At 40.8% G+C, this 17,799-nt stretch overlaps 1 protein-coding gene across 2 annotated transcripts in view; it reads left to right on the forward strand.

Moving 5' to 3' along the window:
• PASK (PAS domain containing serine/threonine kinase) overlaps positions 1-17,799 on the forward strand; it is a 1,620,160-nt gene that overhangs the window by 1,380,845 nt on the left and 221,516 nt on the right. For both annotated transcript variants that reach the window (XM_044056691.1, XM_044056692.1), the window contains exon 17: positions 3,648-3,781. In XM_044056691.1, the coding sequence (XP_043912626.1) occupies positions 3,648-3,781 (134 nt within the window). The remainder of the gene's footprint in view (positions 1-3,647; positions 3,782-17,799) is intronic.

Consider the following 17,799-nt stretch of genomic DNA (forward strand, 5'->3'; position numbering starts at 1 on the left):
TTTTTTTTAAGAGAAAGTCCCTCTTGGAGGTACTTGGTGTCCTCTACATACATACATGCAAATATTTCAAGCATAGGCATTAATGCCCTCCTAGCCTGCCAATATACTAAACAGTTGTTCCCATAATAAGTGCCCAGGCTGTTCTTAAAAAAATATCTAAACTAGTTCTTGGTTGATGTTATTTGGTAGTTGTTTCATGCATCATCTGATCTCTCAGAGAACCATTAAGTACCCTTCTTATTCCTATAGAATTTTCTATATAGGTTGTGCGACGATTGTCTGCTACTTTTTGATAACCCCAAGCATTCCCAGAAGTAGTTGTCTCTAAATGTACTATGTACCTAAGCAAGATCTCCTCTTAAATATCTATATGAGACACTGTACAAGTTCAAATATTTTAGTCTTTCATGATAAATTACATTTTAACATTCATGGATACCCTTGGCATACTTCCACTGTACTCTTTCCAGTTTACTCATGCTTGTTTTCTTATAAGGTTTCCATATTGTTATTCCATACTCAAGTTTATGTCTAATGTAATTAACAATGACTTCATCATTTCTGATTTCCAAGACTTTATAAATCTTTTTATACAACCTATAGTTCTATATCTATTATTAACCAATTGGCTAATTTAATCAGAAAAATTCAAAGCTGGATCTACCTATATTCCCAGGTTCTTAAATGAATCTACACTTTCAATCACTGTGTGCTGTATTAGATGTTCACCTTTCAGTTTATGTCTCCTAAATCTCACATGCTTAGTTTTTGATGTACTTATCAACATGCCCAAGTGGTCAATTTAGTCAAGTTCTTTTGCAGATGTCGAAAATACACCAGAACCACAATCTGCAGAAAACAAAAAATCTGGCCAGGCACACGTGGACTATAAAACCAGTTGCAAATGAATCCAAGGCACAAGGAGAAGTTGTAGTCACTTTTATTCGCAGAAAAACAATAAAATAAGCACTTTCATCATTAACTACTGGAGACTTCATCAGACAAAGTACCAAACACTAAAAGCAGTTGTTTTAAAAGCAGAGGTCAGAATACGCCCACCATCCTAACCAGTTGAATCAAAAGTGGGAAATGACATCCCAGCAGGATCATTATTGCACTTAAAGGAAACTGCATTTCATAAACAGATCCAAAGATGTATAAATATAAATGCATGAAAATATTAAATATTTATAAATGGACTAAAAGTGTAATGAAACATTCTGTGTCAAACTATATAAAGCCATATGAAGCACATATAAAATGAATTAAAAACCATCCATAAGTGCTTAACAAATGCAGTAAACTGTCTCCCCATTGCCTTTAATTTTAGAAGGCAGGAAATGGAGAGACAGGTAAGTCATTCAAACCTGGCCACTGACCGGTATTTAAATGAATTTGCCATATCATTTCTTTCTTTTCTAACAAAAGTGCCCAGGGACCACCCCTTTCATCATAGTCAAGGACATCCAAAATAAAGAATTTAAACAAATGTCCTGGCTTTTCCATACAGTGTTTAGCAAGGGCGTTTGTGGGTTTAAGTCTTATGTCCCTCAAGTGTTCATATATTCTGTTTTTAAATTTTCTTTCAGTCTTTCCTATGTAAAAACATTTACAGAGGGAATAGACTGCACAGTACACCGCCCTTTCTCTTGTTCAATTGCACTCTAATTTTGTTCACCATAAATTTATTACCCTCCAACACAAAACAACAATAGGGGCAACCCCCACATTTCTTCATCATCCCTTGCTGTGAGATGCCTCCATTTGATTCTAAAATCATTTTTAAATTATTACCTTTTTTAAAAACATTATTGGGTTTACTACCAACACATTCCCTTACATCTTTATCACTTGCAAGAATAATCTGATTTTCAAAAAGAATGTCAGAGATGTTTCTGCTGTTATTGTTATATGAATTAATAAAGGAACACTCAGAATGATGGGTAACTGTTGGGCCACCATCAATGGTTTCCCTATGTTGAATGTACTCACCAGGTGTCTGTATTACTTGTTCGTGACAAACCTGTTGACTACTAAACAGAGGGGTAAAAAAACTTTCTCCCTTTTATTTACCACTTTGATCATTACCTCATTGATCAAAACTCCGATGGTAGCCCCTTTTAAGAAACATACCCTTCAAGCAATGCCATTCATCCAAGAAACTGTCAAACAGGCTCACTATGTCTTTTGCAGATGTGCCCCATCTGTAACGCATGTAATCAGTTTACCCAGTTTAAAGATATCTGCATACAGATTATAGAGAACCTCAGACTAAAAAGGTAGATCTGAAAGGTACAATCTAAACATGTATGGGACTAGGACAGAGCCCAGTGGGACACCATGACTGTAACCAGGAATTTCACCTGTCCAGTTACTGTATGATTTTGACCCGCATTGTTACCTCACAGCAAAAGGTTCTCCCGTTCGATTCTCGGCTGGAGTGCGGGGAGTGCCTTCTGTGTGGAGGCTGCATGTCCTCCCCCATGGTTGGGTGGGCGTTCGAAAGACATGCGTAAACGGGCGTGCCTTTGTTGAAGGTTGAACGTCGAGCTGGCACCTCGGCGTTCGTGAAAATCTACTGCCAATCATTAGCGGACCGGAGTTCCACTGTGGCGACCCCTAACTGGGAAAAGCCGAAAGACAACAACAACTGTATGATGCTTACCATGTCCTATTTCTCAGCCATCCAATTATCCAGCTTTTCAAGAGTACATCAATACCAAGTTGTTCTAATTTATTTATCAATGTTTTGTGTATGGTTCTGTCAAATGCTGAAATTAAATCAGTATAAATTACATCACAGCACAATGTTTCATTCATAGCTGTTATTATATTGTTATAGAACGTCATGTTGCAGGTGGGAATAGATCTATTTTCAACATATGCATGCTGATATATGGTTTCAAGTCCCAGCCTTTCCAGTTCTGACAATAACTTATCCAATATTGCTTTCTTCATTATTTTTCACAACATGAAAGTAGACTTAAGGGTCTTTATGACTTTGGGTTTGTCCTTCCCTCTTTCCTGTCCTCTGAAGTGTTTGTGATGGCACCAAGTTTATAGTCATCTGCAGTACTGGTCAGCCATAAATTCTCAAGTCTTCTCTAAGTCTGTCATCCATGTCTCACAGCTTTGTCCTCACTGTTTAACTCCTCATGCTTTTAATCCATTGATTTCTACTAGTGTTGTCCTCTCTCTCTTACTTAAGCTCCCCAGCTATGACCTGTGTGAGATGTACAAATGACAGCTTTCAGTTGAGCCAGAGCCACCATAGTTCTAAAATCTAGCTATCTTGTTTAATATAGATCAGGCCATCAGAGAAACAGTGCATTTTACCAAAATGTAGTAAACATCAGTGTATAAATATCAGTTACCCATGGATATTTTCCTGCCTTTCATTAATACATGTATTTCTTTTGTTGCATGATTTTGCAAGCACATTTTTAATGAAAAACATTGATGTAGTGTGTTTGATTAAACCAAAAATGAATTAACTCTTCATTTTTCTTTGTTTTTTAGTTTGTGTGTAACTGCAAACAGGTTCTCTTGAAAACCAGCTACTTTAATAAATATATTGCACAGAAGGCACCTTTTTTTCTCTTCCTTTCTAACTTACTTTGTGTGTTTTTTTATATATATATTTTCAGTTACCAAGGCCCTGAACTTGAGATGTGGACTCTTGGAGTAACCCTTTATATCCTGGTATTCGGGGAGAATCCATTTTGTGAAGTGGAGGAAACTATGGAGGCTGTACTGAAACCGCCATTTAATGTATCTGAAGGTAACAGTTCCTTTTATGTACTGAAAAACAAGTTAGTTTAAAATTCAGACTGCACAAAACTGACTACAATATTTGATCTGTTTTATGCTTACCTGGTAATTTTCTGTAAGTGGGTACTAGCTTGTTTTAACTGGGATAGCCACTTGGCTTAGAATTTCATTAGCAGTGATTAGCTTCCCTGGTAGGCATAATGAGCTGTCACATACATGTTCTGGTATACAACAGCTTCAGGGAAGCCCTAGATATTTATTTAATATACTTATCTGTCTGTCTATCTGTCCTATGTTGACAAAGTTTATCCTACCAGGTCAGAGTTTTTTTCAGGTGAGATCCGAGGTGATATTCATACTAACTAGGAGAAATTTGGCCAGAACACTGGATCTTCCCCCTTTGTTTTTTTTTTTTGATAAGTGCCGTAGGACATGTTATATATATCAGACCAACCACCAAGTTACATAACTTCGATTTAATATCTCATTCAGAGGACAGCAGGACTGCAACACCCCCTATTGCTGTACTGGAGAGTCAGTAATGGAAAATTAATCAAATCACCTTGAGTGGAAATAGAACCCTCAGCCTTCTGTTCTTCCAGAAGCAGAAACAAGTGTGCTACCTATTGAGTCACTGACACCACAATTTTTTTGTCTAGCTACTCCCAGTGTTAGGTTGTCAGTACAGATTATTCTGTCCAGCAATTTTTTTTCCTGATTTTGGCAGTATACAAGTAAAACTTGTAGGTGTTGTACTTTTTACACTTTGTTGAAGTTTACCACATGATGGTATGTTAATGTTGGTAGAGCTTTCTGATGATACTCTTCTTCAGACTCAAAGAATTATTGTCTAGTGCACATGTATTGTTAATGATTTAACAATGTCCTGTGTCTCAGGAGAAATAAAGATGTTAACTTTGTCTTGCTTAGCTTCTCCCTCCAAGCAGAGTTGTCTTAAATTTCTTTCCCCTCTGACATTTTTCTGCAGGATTTGGTTATGAGAAACCTGTTTTACCAGGTTATGCTATAATGAGCTATTTAAACTCTTTTTGTTATGTCTAAAATGTGTTCATGCCCGTGCTGACCAAAATTCTGAGCTTGAACTTGAAGCCAGGGTTTTTTTAGTAAAAAAATCAGTCAAACACAAAGGAGCTTCCAGTGCCAAGAAACCAAAAACCAAAATGAAATGCATCAGTGCAAAAGTAGTAGTAGTTCTTTATTTCACTACCTTGTGGAATTCTTGAGAGTTGGGCTGTGTGGCTTGTGGCACTGGTGCATTTCATTTTTGTCAAAAAAAATGAAACTACAATCTAGTGGTATGTTTTTTCAGATGAGGAAGACCAACAAAAGCTGAAGAAAATCAAAGTTGCTGATAATAATATTTCCATTAGAGGGTTACTAGATAAAGCTGCATTGCCAAGTTCAATGGCTAATTTCCACCATTTTGATGACATAATAGGTCTGAATGAGAGCTTGAATACTGATAGTCTAAAAATTTTCAGGGTCTGTCAGTATTCATTCAGAATTATGCAGATTGAGTTTTTGGGCTGTCATTTTTCCAACTGAGTATTTTACTTTGTTCTTGGTTACGGTATGTAGATCAGAGTGTATGTGATGTGTCTTTAAGAAGCATATCAAGGACTGAGTGTGCAGATGTAAATGCCAGGCATGTGCTATTCCCAGTGCCATTTTGAGAGTGCAGCCAGAGAGTGAGCATGTATGATTGCAGTAGTTAGTTTGTATATAAGTTACTTAAGTTAACGTCAGTTAACTTCTATCGTGATGTGTTTGTATGTAGTAAAGCTGCTTGAAAAGAGCCCATGAAGATTCTTCTATTGTGTCCAAAGTCGGAGAGCAACATGTTGTCAGAACTGGGATTGCAGAGAATAATAATCAGAGCCATGAGGTGCAGCGATGACAGTGAAGGTAAACTAAGAGAAACAAGCACAAAAAAGAGCCAGAAAAGAATCAAAGGTAATGAGAATCCGCACGAACCGCTTATTTTATAAAAAAGATAAAACATAACATTACAAGGGCACAAACCGCATTATTAAACAAGCGGGAGGCATGAAAGGTTTATTAACTAAGGGAAATGTTTAAAATTAAGATATTTGACAAAATGATTATCAGAAAAGTAAAACGAGCATGTTTAAGGCAAAATGGGCATGTTTAGATTAAAACGAGCACCAGAAAAGCACAAAGGGTATGAAAAGAGATTAAACGAGCAAAACGAATATAATAAGGACAAAATGGGCACATTAAGCATAAATAAAGCAAGACGACTGCATGTTTTTTGGTGAAGTGCTGTGTTTTGGCATAACTACATCTTTGTATTGTATCAAGAGCATAACTAGAGTCATTGTATTCAAAGTGTGTAAAAATGCTTGCAGTGTGTGCTTACTACTGTGTATGTATTCTGAAGAGTTTATTTGTGAGCAAAGTGCAACTATTTCTTGAAGTACAGTCAAAGTATAGCCATTTTGAAAAGTTTCTTACGCTAGGTGTGTCTATTTGCAAAGTACCGCCATTACAGAGTGTTTCTTGCACTGTAAAGAATTGCCGAGCAAGGTACTGCCATTTTGGGAAATCTCAGTGTTCTGTGTACAGTTTATTCGCAGAGTTCAATTACTTCGAAATGTTATTGATTCTGAGCTTCTCTTGCCCAGTTCATTTGTATCATGTAGTTATTTGAAATGTTTCTTACACTGATAAGAGGTAGGGTTGCCAACTTTTCACAATTAATATCCAGGACGCCTTTTTTTCCTACCCCTTGCCTCCCGTGACCCGTCCCCTACTCTCGCTTCCCTACACTTCCCTCCCTCCCACCTTCCTTTCCTTTCCCCTTACCCTCCTAGGCTCCCCCTGGGGGTCCAGGGGTGCTGAGCCCCCAGAAATGTATTTTTAAAAAATAGATGCCCGTAGGTAAGTTTTAGTGCATTTTGAGCTAAAAAAAAAAAATCAACACTTGAATGCAAGAATTTTTAGCTCAAAACTGTTATTTTCAAGTAGATAGCACACAGACAGTTAGGCTAACTGCTAAATTGCTAATAGTCATTCACGCTGGAAAACAGCAAAAAAACAGTAAAGCAATAACATCGAGGTGTAAGCAAAAGATATAGTCAATACAATACAAATGTTATTCAATGTCGATTGAACAAACTAATTACTTTGTTTGAAGTTGAACATCTACCTCACGTGAATCCAGAGTAGGTTGACCCTGAGCTTTTAAAGTACTCGTAGAAGAAGCAGACTGCTCAGGCTGAGCAATCCATTTCCATTTGTACTTTTTACTGCCAGCTGCTGATGAAATCAATTTGTCATCTTTCAAAACAAACTGATAGAAATTACTGTAGCTGATGTTGTAGTTAAGGAAAACTTGCAGTTCTGCTTTGATTAGTGCTAGAGTGGCCCTGTTTTGGTCTGCAAGCCACTTTGCATTCATTAAAGAAAACACCCTCTCAGGGAAGGCATTGCTGCCTGGAAATGACAATGTGGCTGATGCAATCTTAAACATGTTCATTGGAAAAGCTGCACTATCACGGGCACTTGCAAAAAATTCCTGCCATTTAGTGCATGCAGTAGCAGTTGAATTAGCAACAATATTGGATAAAGCATGCCTTGCTGCACAAAACTCATCATAAACCACGTCTAAATTGATGTCCTTTGTTGTCAAGCCCATGACAGTGCTTGCATTTTGAAAGGACTGAAATGCTACTTCTGTATGTAGAGATATTTGATGCATCACACATGCAATGCTGCCATCTGAGAAATTAAACAATTTGTTTAGGTATGCTAAAGACTTTTCTAGAGCTGCCAAAAGATTTTGTTGCAGATGCACTGTATGAGGTTCCATGTCATCATTCTCAAGTATAGTTTGTGCTTTGTGTCCAAAAAATTTGTCAGTTATGCTTGACTCAATTTTAGTTTTTAGTTGCTGCGTTACAGGCAAGAGCTCAAGCAATGTAAAAATCTTCCCTCTCCATTTTCTGGACTGACACCTCAAACACATTGCAAATGTTCTGGACAAAACATAAGTATGCTTTTTTAATGTTTGTCTCTACTGCTTCACAGTCTTGCATATTATTTTCTATTCCCAGATGCATACAAACTCTCTTTGGGCAGTCTTCACCAAGATATGAAAGGTAGGACACAATGGCAGGTCATGAATCAAGTAATCTGTCAATAGCTGGACCCAGAGACAACCATCTCGTTGGTACCTGCCTCAACAACTCGTGATATTCTAAGTGTACAAAGTCAAAAAAATTTTGCATCTGGGCTCTCCTATTAGTAGGTACACTGAAATGACTGTAAATGCTGTTAACCATTGTTTCTACATCACAATCAGGTTCATCAGTTAGTTTTTTCAAGGCATTGTGTATCATATGAGCATTGCAGTTTGTCTTTAGAATATTACTATTTCTTTTCAACAGCTCTGTAAACACAGACTGCTTTGCACCATAGTTCACACTTGCGTTATCAACTGAATAAGAAGACATGCATGCAATATCAAGGCTGTTATCTGAAAGAACTTTAACTAGCATATCTGCGATAGAGGTAGAATGCTCATCATTAAGCTCAGCAAAGTCTAAAAGCTTTTTATTTAAACAAGTTTCAACAGTAAAATATTGAATGATGACAGGAAACATTTTTCTGTTCTTGAGATTAGATGCATCAGTTGATACAAAATATAGAATAGAATTGTCAGCAGTAATGTCTTTCATAATGGACTCCACTGACTTTGGGCCAAGGACATCGGTCACCAGTGTTTCTGCTTTCGTGCGACCACACGCTGTCTTTTTAGCACTAGCCAAGTCTTGATATAACAAGTGGTCCAGTTTAGCACCATAGTCAGCAGCGTTGTAGGAGATGTGGTGACGTACGGTGTGGTAAACATGCACAAGTTCTGCAACCATTGCCTACTTGTCAATTCCTGTCATTGACTTCTTCTTGAAAAAATGTCAGTAGCAGCAGTGTTTGCAGCAATCTGAGCTTTCTGATGACTTTTCAAATGGCTATAATTTATGTCACCTTTGCCACCATAAGCAACTGAAACCTCCTCCTTACACAATGTTCATCAAGCTGTGAAAACATTGCTGTGAACTTTTTCACACCAGGAAAATTCTGTCTGCCATTCTTGAGAACCTCTTTGCTTTCTTTTTAGGTGGAGTGTTTGGCAAATCTTTACATTCTCCATCAGTTTCTGCACTACTCACGCTACCTTCAGTTGCATAATAACTTGTATCCATTTCCAGTGAACCCCCAAGTAGATCAGCTAATAATATCAGATTGTGTGACTGCTATGCAAAAACATTGCTTCAGACTACAACATCAGGTTTTAGTAAGGGTGAAGCATCCATTTGACAAAGGGGAAGTTGTGGAAAGTCCCGCACTTCACACAAACTCTTCGGTAAGACCGTATAGCTTCAAGCTCTTACTCGCACGGTTCTACTTTCTAGCCATTGAGTTTTCCTAGGGCTGTCTTTCTTCAACTACTGTAAGCTTATTTGCGGCATCAATGGAATGTCTGCTCAGCCAGACACGACAGTGTCACTTTGTTATAATGTGTTTAACACAAGCACACATTTGTGTGCATGAGAGAACATTCGGGTTTTTACAAAGCAGTCTGATCCAGATCTTATTTTCAGCGCCTAATTGACTCTGCTTCTGCTATCCCCATTGCAAATCCCGATTCCCTATAGGCATTGATAATGCACACTTTTAGAGTACATCTGGACTAACGGTACATTTTTCAGTCAGACTCGTTACAATAATTCACACTCAGTCACCTGATGACCCAATATATCCTAATAAAACATCTAATTTTGAAAGATAATGATGTAATACACACAGGCGGCCACGGTGGTGCAGTGGTTAGCATTGCCGCCTCACAGCAAGAGGTTCTCCGGTTCGATTCTCGCCTGGGGAGCCTTTTGTGTGGAGTCTGCATGTCCTCCCTGTGGTCGCGTGGGTTTCCTCCGGGTGCTCCGGTTTCCTCCCACATCCCAAAGACATGCTGTAGGTGGATTGGACACTCTAAATTGGCCCTAGGTGTGTGTGTGTGTGTGTGTGTGTGTGTGTGTGTGTGTGTGTGTGTGTGTGTGTGTGTGTGTGTGTGTGTGTGTGTGTGTGTGTGTGTGTGTGTGTGTGTGTGTGTGTGTGTGTGTGTGTGTGTGTGTGTGTGTGTGTGCCTTCTGTGGAAGGTTGGGCGCCGGGCTGGTAACTCGACACCGTAAAACTCCACTGCCAATCATGAGTGGACAGATGATCCTCTGTGGTGACCCCTAGCCGGGAAAAGCTGAAAGAAGAAGGAGAAGAAGAAGAATGATGTAATACACACACAAGCATAATACTGTTGACTCATTTTGAAAAAAAAAAAAAAAAAAGTAAAAGTGTGCACAATATCAAATCACATAGTAGATTAGTCCTGATTTGTAGACAAAGAATAAAGTTCACTCAAGGTAGCTCTGTACCCCTTGCTGTAGCAATTATGAAGGCAATTTTTTATAACTTAAAAATCCATGATGCAGACAGTTGATTAGCAGTAAGAACTTAACCTTGACAACTTAAAAAAGTGCCATATATGTTTGAATACAAATTACAGTCATATGAAAACAAGTAACTTTAGTACAGCAGGTGCAGGTGCAGTCAAAAAATAACTCATTGTTAACCAGGTTTGTATATTTAATAAATAACCACGTGTAAATAATTGCATAATAATGAAATAATCGCTTGCTGACTGTTTCAGTGTTGTCAGAATGACCATTGCTGCAAGTGAGCTTGCAGATGATGTTCATCGTGCATACAGCTGCAGTAATCACAGATGGGTTTTCAGCCGTCAGGCGGTCCCTCGGTCGGCCGAATTCCAAAGTCTTGGTCCGGCGTCGGCTGTCGTCGCTTACTCTTCTGATGTCAGTGAGGCCAGAGTATATAAGACACAGCCGACGCCATGTTCTTCAGTCTTTTTTGCCGCGCGGTGCCCGAAGCAGAAGCAGTTCGCAAGTGCCGGTCGGCCAGCTCCTGAATTACAAAAAAATTGGAAACCGAAGTCTTCATTAAAGCTAAGTACCCCGTTGGGGAAACTTTCCTTGCCTCAGACCGATGTCAGAAAAAGTTAATAATTGTATTTCTTGTGGGAAGCAAATACCGCATAAGGATTTCCATTCCCTCTGCATACCTTGTTTGGGCCCAGACCACGATGTCTCGGGCTGTCGCTTTTGCGCTACCTTCAATAAACGCACTATTAAGCGTCGGGCGGAGTTCGCCCAACACTACTTTGGTAAAGCTTTTGATTATAAAATGTCGTCGGACACTCCGACTACCGTTTTTGTCCAAAAAACGAAAGGAAAAGGACCGACACGCGAGGCCTGCGGTCCCCGCCGACACCACGCCAAAACAGGCTACACGTGGTCCGGTTCTCAGCGAGACGCCTTTGCAGTCCCTGACTACCGTCGACACTCCTTTGGTGGTGTCTTCTGTACCCGAGACCGCTGGGTCCTCGGCCCTTTCCCAGACTACTACCGAAGCCCCTGCTAATGTCGAGCCTACTAATGTGGACAGGTCCACCTCCACCCATGGTGTATTTAGGCCCTCATCTTCTTTTTCAATTAAGGGCTTTACTAAATCCAAAGCAGCCAGGCATCCCACGAGGCCTGTTGCACAGGGCCCATCTTCAGGACCCATGCCTAAAAAACAGATGCTAAAAATGGCTGAGGATTTAATTACTCTTATCAGAGGTTCTCAACCCCCTCCTGACAAGAGACCCAGAGTGGAGGAAGATTCTCCCTCTTCTGATCAGGGATCCATTTTATCAGAACATTCTGATGCAGAGGAACACTCTTACTCTCCTTTTGAGGATTCGGATGCAGAACAGTCCATTCCTTCGGTATCCTCTCCTGAGGATTTTTCCTTTGGGGAAACCTTGCACACCTTGAGGGAACACTTCCATTGGGAAGGCCAAGACTTTTCAGATTCCAAGAAAAGACTTAGGGAATTTCTTTGGTTACCTCAACACAGACCTCTGGCTATACCCCCTGTTTTGGACATACTGGATGATGTCTATTCGAGGCTTGTCTTAACCCTGATTCTCTGCCTCCTGCACCAGTCAAACCTGATAGGTATTACAGAGTACCCAGCTCTCACCAATTTCTCTTCAAAAGCCATAATGCTGACCCTGAAACCATTTCACAAGGCCCCAAGGGATTGAAGGCCTCCACTGCCAAGAATCCACTTCCTGCAGAAAGGGAATCCAGATCTTTAGAAAGGTGGGGTAAAAGGTATATACCTCGGCCACCCTAGCCATGAGGGCCTTAAACTGTCAGTTTCATATGATTAAATATCAACAGTACCTGTTATCACAATTAAGGAACAAAATGTCTCAACCTGAACAACCAGATTTAAAAGAGTTACAGGATATGATGCATAGTGCAGAGCAAGTGGGTAAACACACCTTACAATGTGGTTATGATGCCCTAGAGGCCTCCAGTAGAGCGGCTGCTACAGGATCAGTCATTCGCAGACATGCCTGGCTTAGGGAACAAAATTTGCCTGATCATGTGAAAGCTAAACTTCTAGATGCTCCTTTACAAAAGGATGTACTATTTGGTACTAATGCTGAGGAGATACTATGGAAAATGGAAGAAAAAGCCAAATCTATGCAAACTGTCAAAGCTTTCTTACAGGTACAACCACCACGTTTTAGCAGATATTGGCCTTCAAAAAACTGGTCCTTTCCAGCCACTGACAAGCCCCAAAGAGGTAGATACAGACGCACAAGGGGCAGAGGGCAATCACAAGGATCATATAGAGGTAGAAAATGGCAAACTCCAGCACCAAGAGGTGGTGAAGACAGTGCACAACAATACAGGAAGCAAACCCAATGACTCCCTCATTTCCATGCCAAGCATCTCTCAGCTGGCAGCACCTTTGGGAGGGAAACTAGCATTATTTGCAAGCAATTGGCATATTGTCACAACAGACAAATGGATACTGGACATTATAGACAGAGGCTACAAATTTCAATTTCACACTCTTCCAAAAATGAGAGGCATGCCAAACCTGCCACAAAATCAAAGGGCAGAGGCACAACTGCAAATTTCAAAGCTCATAAACATGAGAGCTATTCAAAAGGTACCTATGCACCAACAAGGTCAAGGTTTTTATTCAAGACTTTTTCTGGTACCAAGGAAAGGAACCGACTGGAGACCCATTTTGGACTTATCCATCCTAAACACATTTCTACTCGTACCAAAATTCAAGATGCTCACATTACAGCAACTTCTTCCCATGCTGGGCAAGGAGTTTTGGCTGGTAACATTGGGCCTCAAGGAGGCATACCTGCATGTCCCAATCAGACAAAGCTGCAGAAGATACCTCAGATTTCTTGCAGGTTCAATCCACTATCAATTCTCTGCATTGCCCTTTGGCTTATCTACTGCGCCCAGAGTATTCACAAAGTGCCTGGCATCAGTGATTGCCTACTGCAGACTTCAAGGGATACAAATTTACCCTTATCTGGACGACTGCCTGATCCAAGCGGACAGCAAACACATACTTCTGGAACATCTGGCATATGTGACACGGTTACTGCTTTCTCTGGGATATACAATCAACAAAGAGAAATCAAGGCTAACACCATCTCAGAAAATAACCTTCCTGGGTGCCAACTTGGACACAAACACCCAGATGGCATATCTTACGCCAGAAAAACAGGGGCAACTATCTCAGTACTTCAAAATACTAGCAAAAAGTACCAGGCTTACTGCAAGGAAAATCCTGCAGGCTGTGGGATTCATGGCATCTTGCATTCTTCTAATCCCATGTGCAAAGCTGCATATGAGGAAACTTCAATGGTACCTAAAAAATCTATGGTCTCAACACAGTCACAGTTTGGAAACAATAATATCAATAATTCCATGTTTGCAAAAGGAATTTCTATGGTGGGACCAAGCATGTCAAGTAAACACAGGCCTTCCATTCTGCAAGCCTCAAGCAAAACAAGTCATAACCACAGATGCCTCAGATTACGCCTGGGGGGCGCACATGAACGACAGGTGCATTCAGGGCAGATGGTCCCAAAAGGAAAAGCACCTTCACATCAATCAAAAAGAAATGCTAGCAGTAATAAATGCAATTACAGCTTTCAAGGACTTCCTGCATCCAGGACAATTACTGATAAGAACAGACAACACCACAGTAATGTGGTACATAAACAAACAAGGAGGAACACATTCATACCCCTTGTGCAGACTAGCCACGACTCTTTGGAACTTGGCTCTGGAAAGACAAATCGAACTTCAAGCACAGTACTTGCCAGGATTGGAAAACACACTGGCAGACAATCTAAGCAGAAATATGACAGATCCACACGAATGGAAGTTACATCCTCAGGTGTTTACAGAAATAATCCAAGCGTGGGGAGGCCAGACATAGATCTTTTTGCCTCCCACAGGAATCATCAATTGGAAAAGTTTTGTTCAAGGACCTTTCATCCAAAGGCCTGGAGAGTGGACGCCCTTTCATTCAGTTGGACTGCATGGACAGTTTACGCATTCCCACCTCTGCCTCTTCTGCCCAAGGTGCTTTTGAAAGCAAGAACAGACAAACCGAGGATGATACTGATTGCTCCAGATTGGCCAAGGCAACACTGGTATCCACTCCTGAGGAGCCTAACACATACTCCTCCCTGGTCCCTGCCTCTAATGCCTCTTCTGCTGACTCAGCACAGCTACAAAACTCTTCACAGTCAGCTGAAAACACTCAATCTCGCTGCATGGAAAATTCCTTAACACCACAACAGACCCTACTCTCCAAGGAGGTGCAGGATGTCATTTTGGAGGCCAGAAGGCCATCTACTAGAAAAGCTTACTCCACAAAATGGAAGCGGTTTTGCTCTTGGAATGAGAAAAGAGGCCAGGACCATAGAAAACTGAACTTGCCTCAGGTATTACAGTATCTAGCTGAGCTGCTGAACAGTGGACTTTCATTTTCCTCCATAAAAATACATGCCTCAGCCATTTCTGCAGAATTCAACACGGATCCCCCTTTATTTTCTCACCCACTCTTACGACAGTTCCTCAGAGGGGCTAAGAATATAAGACCTCCAAGGAAGCAACCAATACCAGCCTGGGACCTTAATTACATACTAGAAAAATTAACATTGCCTCCTTTTGAACCAGCTGCCTCAACAGATTTGCAATATTTGTCCTGGAAAACAGCCTTCCTTCTGGCCATCACTTCAGCTCGTAGGGTTTCTGAACTACAGGCCCTCATGGCGGTGCAGCCCTTCCTCATTTTCCATCAGGTCAGGGTTTCCCTTCGTACCAACCCATCATTTATGCCAAAAGTGGTATCCAGGGTAGCCTTAAATCAAGCTATACACCTCCCTACCTTTTATCCCAATCCTCAAAACAAAGGGGAAAGGCTGCTACACTCTTTAGACATCCATAGGCAGCTACGTTATTATTTGGACAGAACAAAGTCCTTCAGGAAATCAGAACAACTTTTTGTGTCCTATGCTGTAGGGGCTCAAGGGAAACCAGTTACAAAGCAGACTATTTCCAAGTGGATTGGCCACTGCATACGGTTTTGTTATTCCTATCATGGGAAATCTGTTCCTACAGGTATCAGATCACACTCCACCAGGGCCACAGCTACCTCTACAGCCTTCCTCAGAGGAGTTCCTACCAAAGATATTTTGGAGGCAGCCACTTGGAGTTCTGTACATACCTTCACAAAACACTACCACCTGCCTTTATATTCCAGAACAAGAGCAGGCTTTGCCACTGCTGTTTTGCAGGGCATTCTGGCTCAACCCAGTTCCTCCTAGTACCTGCCACCCTATGCATAGCTTTGGGACTCTACCCATCTGTGATTACTGCAGCTGTATGCACGATGAACATAGTACAGTTTTGTACCTACCATAAATGTAGATGTTCGAGTGCTAATACAGCTGCAGTACAGGTTTCCCTCCCTCCTTCCCCACTTGTAAAGGCATGGGGCCTAACAACCTCTTCATACTACCTGACTGGGTTATCCTGCTATGTTTTATTTGCTTGCATCCACTGATTTTGTATTATATTGCATAGCTTGTGTATGTTTATAAGCATTATTTATGTATTGCCTTCCTTTTGGGGGCACCTGACATCTGGGGCAAGAAAGACTAAAGAACATGGCGTCGGCTGTGTCTTATATACTCTGGCCTCACTGACGTCAGAAGAGTAAGCGACGACAGCCGACGCCGGACCAAGACTTTGGAATTCAGCCGGCCGAGGGACCACCTGACGGCTGAAAACCCATCTGTGATTACTGCAGCTGTATTAGCACTCGAACATCTACATTTATGGTAGGTACAAAACTGTACTTTTCTTCTAGGCTGAGCATTTTTTATCTGCAAAAATAATAAACAAATTAAAAAAAAAAAGAAACTGTAAAAATAACGGAGTCAAATGAAAATCAAATTTCCCGTGATACACTGTACAATGAAGTGCAAGTGCTAAGATTTTATTTTTTTCCACACCCACACTGTTCAAGTTGAAAATAAAGACTAGTGATGTGAAGTTCAGTCTCGCCGTTCATTCTTTACTGATGGGTTCAAAGCCGATCCCTTGGCTCCGATACAGCCAATTACAAAGCTCAAGGTCTTCAAATAGCTGAAGGTCAAATCCATATCCCATGATGCACCTGGAGTTACCTTAGATCTAGTTTGTCGCTGCAATAGACCGGAGGTTCTGAAATTAGCTCTGGCCAGTAAACTGTTTTTTTTTCTAATTCTTTAGTATAAAATTTAGATAGTAGTTGTATTTAGATAGTTTTACAAAGCTCTTATAGCTTTATTGTGTGTATTTCTGCTATTTAGTCCCTTTCCCTTAGTGTGTGATATAGCCTTTTAGTGGCCTCTTGTTTTAGGCCTAGTTTAAAAGTTTCTTGCTAGTTTGGAGTGTGCTTAGTCAGTGACCTTTGTCACATTGTTTGATATAAAAAGTATTAGTGTGCAGAGTTTCTTCTATTTAGTAGCTTAGCCTTCAGTTGTTTAGGAAAGGCTTAAAGTTATAATTACTGCTTCATTTTTTTTGTGTGAACAGTAATTGGCTGTCTTGGATAGTTTATATTTAGAGTGTGTTATCTTAGCAGCTATCTTTTTTTTGTTTGCATACTCTGCTCATATTGTTAGACAATTGCGTGACAGTAAAGGATTTTACTGTGTTATATATATAAAACTGCCTTTCTGCTGTGTGTTTGTGTGTGACTTGGTGACAGTAATTTTTTTCTCAATGGCTGACCAAGACACGCACCCCAAGTCTGAGTTTAAAAAGTGCCCAAAGTGTGGACAAAAGATGTCTGTTACAGACAGCCACGTTAATTGTGTTTACTGTTTAGGGGCTCTGCATTTTTAAGACAGTTGTTCCATTTGTCATTCCTTCTCCTCAAGGGTCCTGCAGGAAAGGAAGAGGAAACTCATCGACAGAGGGTTGTTGAAGCCTTCATTTCAGGAAACTTTGAGTGACCAAGATAGATCCAGCAAGTCCTCAAAGTCTTCCAAGACGGACTCGAAGAAATCGAAAAAGTCTTCGACTTTAGCTTCACTGCCATCAGAGCCAACAGTCTTTACCTTTCGGAGCCGGTCCTTAGTCTTGGAACCGGTGTCTGAAGCGCTTAAGTGCACACTACTCCAGTCGGTACCACCTTCGGTACACTCCTCTTGATCCTCTATCAGCCTTTCAGATCTGGATGTGGATCGTGTGGTGCAGAAGCTGTTATTGGCACCGGCCTTAGCAAAAATGCTATCGTCTTTGACCCAAATGGCTTTGGAGCCTAAGACCCTTGCACCGACTCAGTCTATTCCTCCTCCTTGCCATGCTGGTTCTTCGGAGCTGGTGGAGGCAGACCTGATGTTAGTGGAACCCTCGGAGCCAATGCCTGCTCCAGTGTTTTCGGCTCCATGCACTCTGACGTCCTCGCTGCTGATCTAGGACTCTAGGAGCTGACACTCTCTGGTTGGGTCCGGGGAAGACAGTCAGACTGACTTAACGG

This window comes from Protopterus annectens, chromosome 14.part0 (assembly GCF_019279795.1).
Source record: "Protopterus annectens isolate FY-2018-M chromosome 14.part0, PAN1.0, whole genome shotgun sequence".
Taxonomy (NCBI): domain Eukaryota; kingdom Metazoa; phylum Chordata; order Ceratodontiformes; family Protopteridae; genus Protopterus; species Protopterus annectens.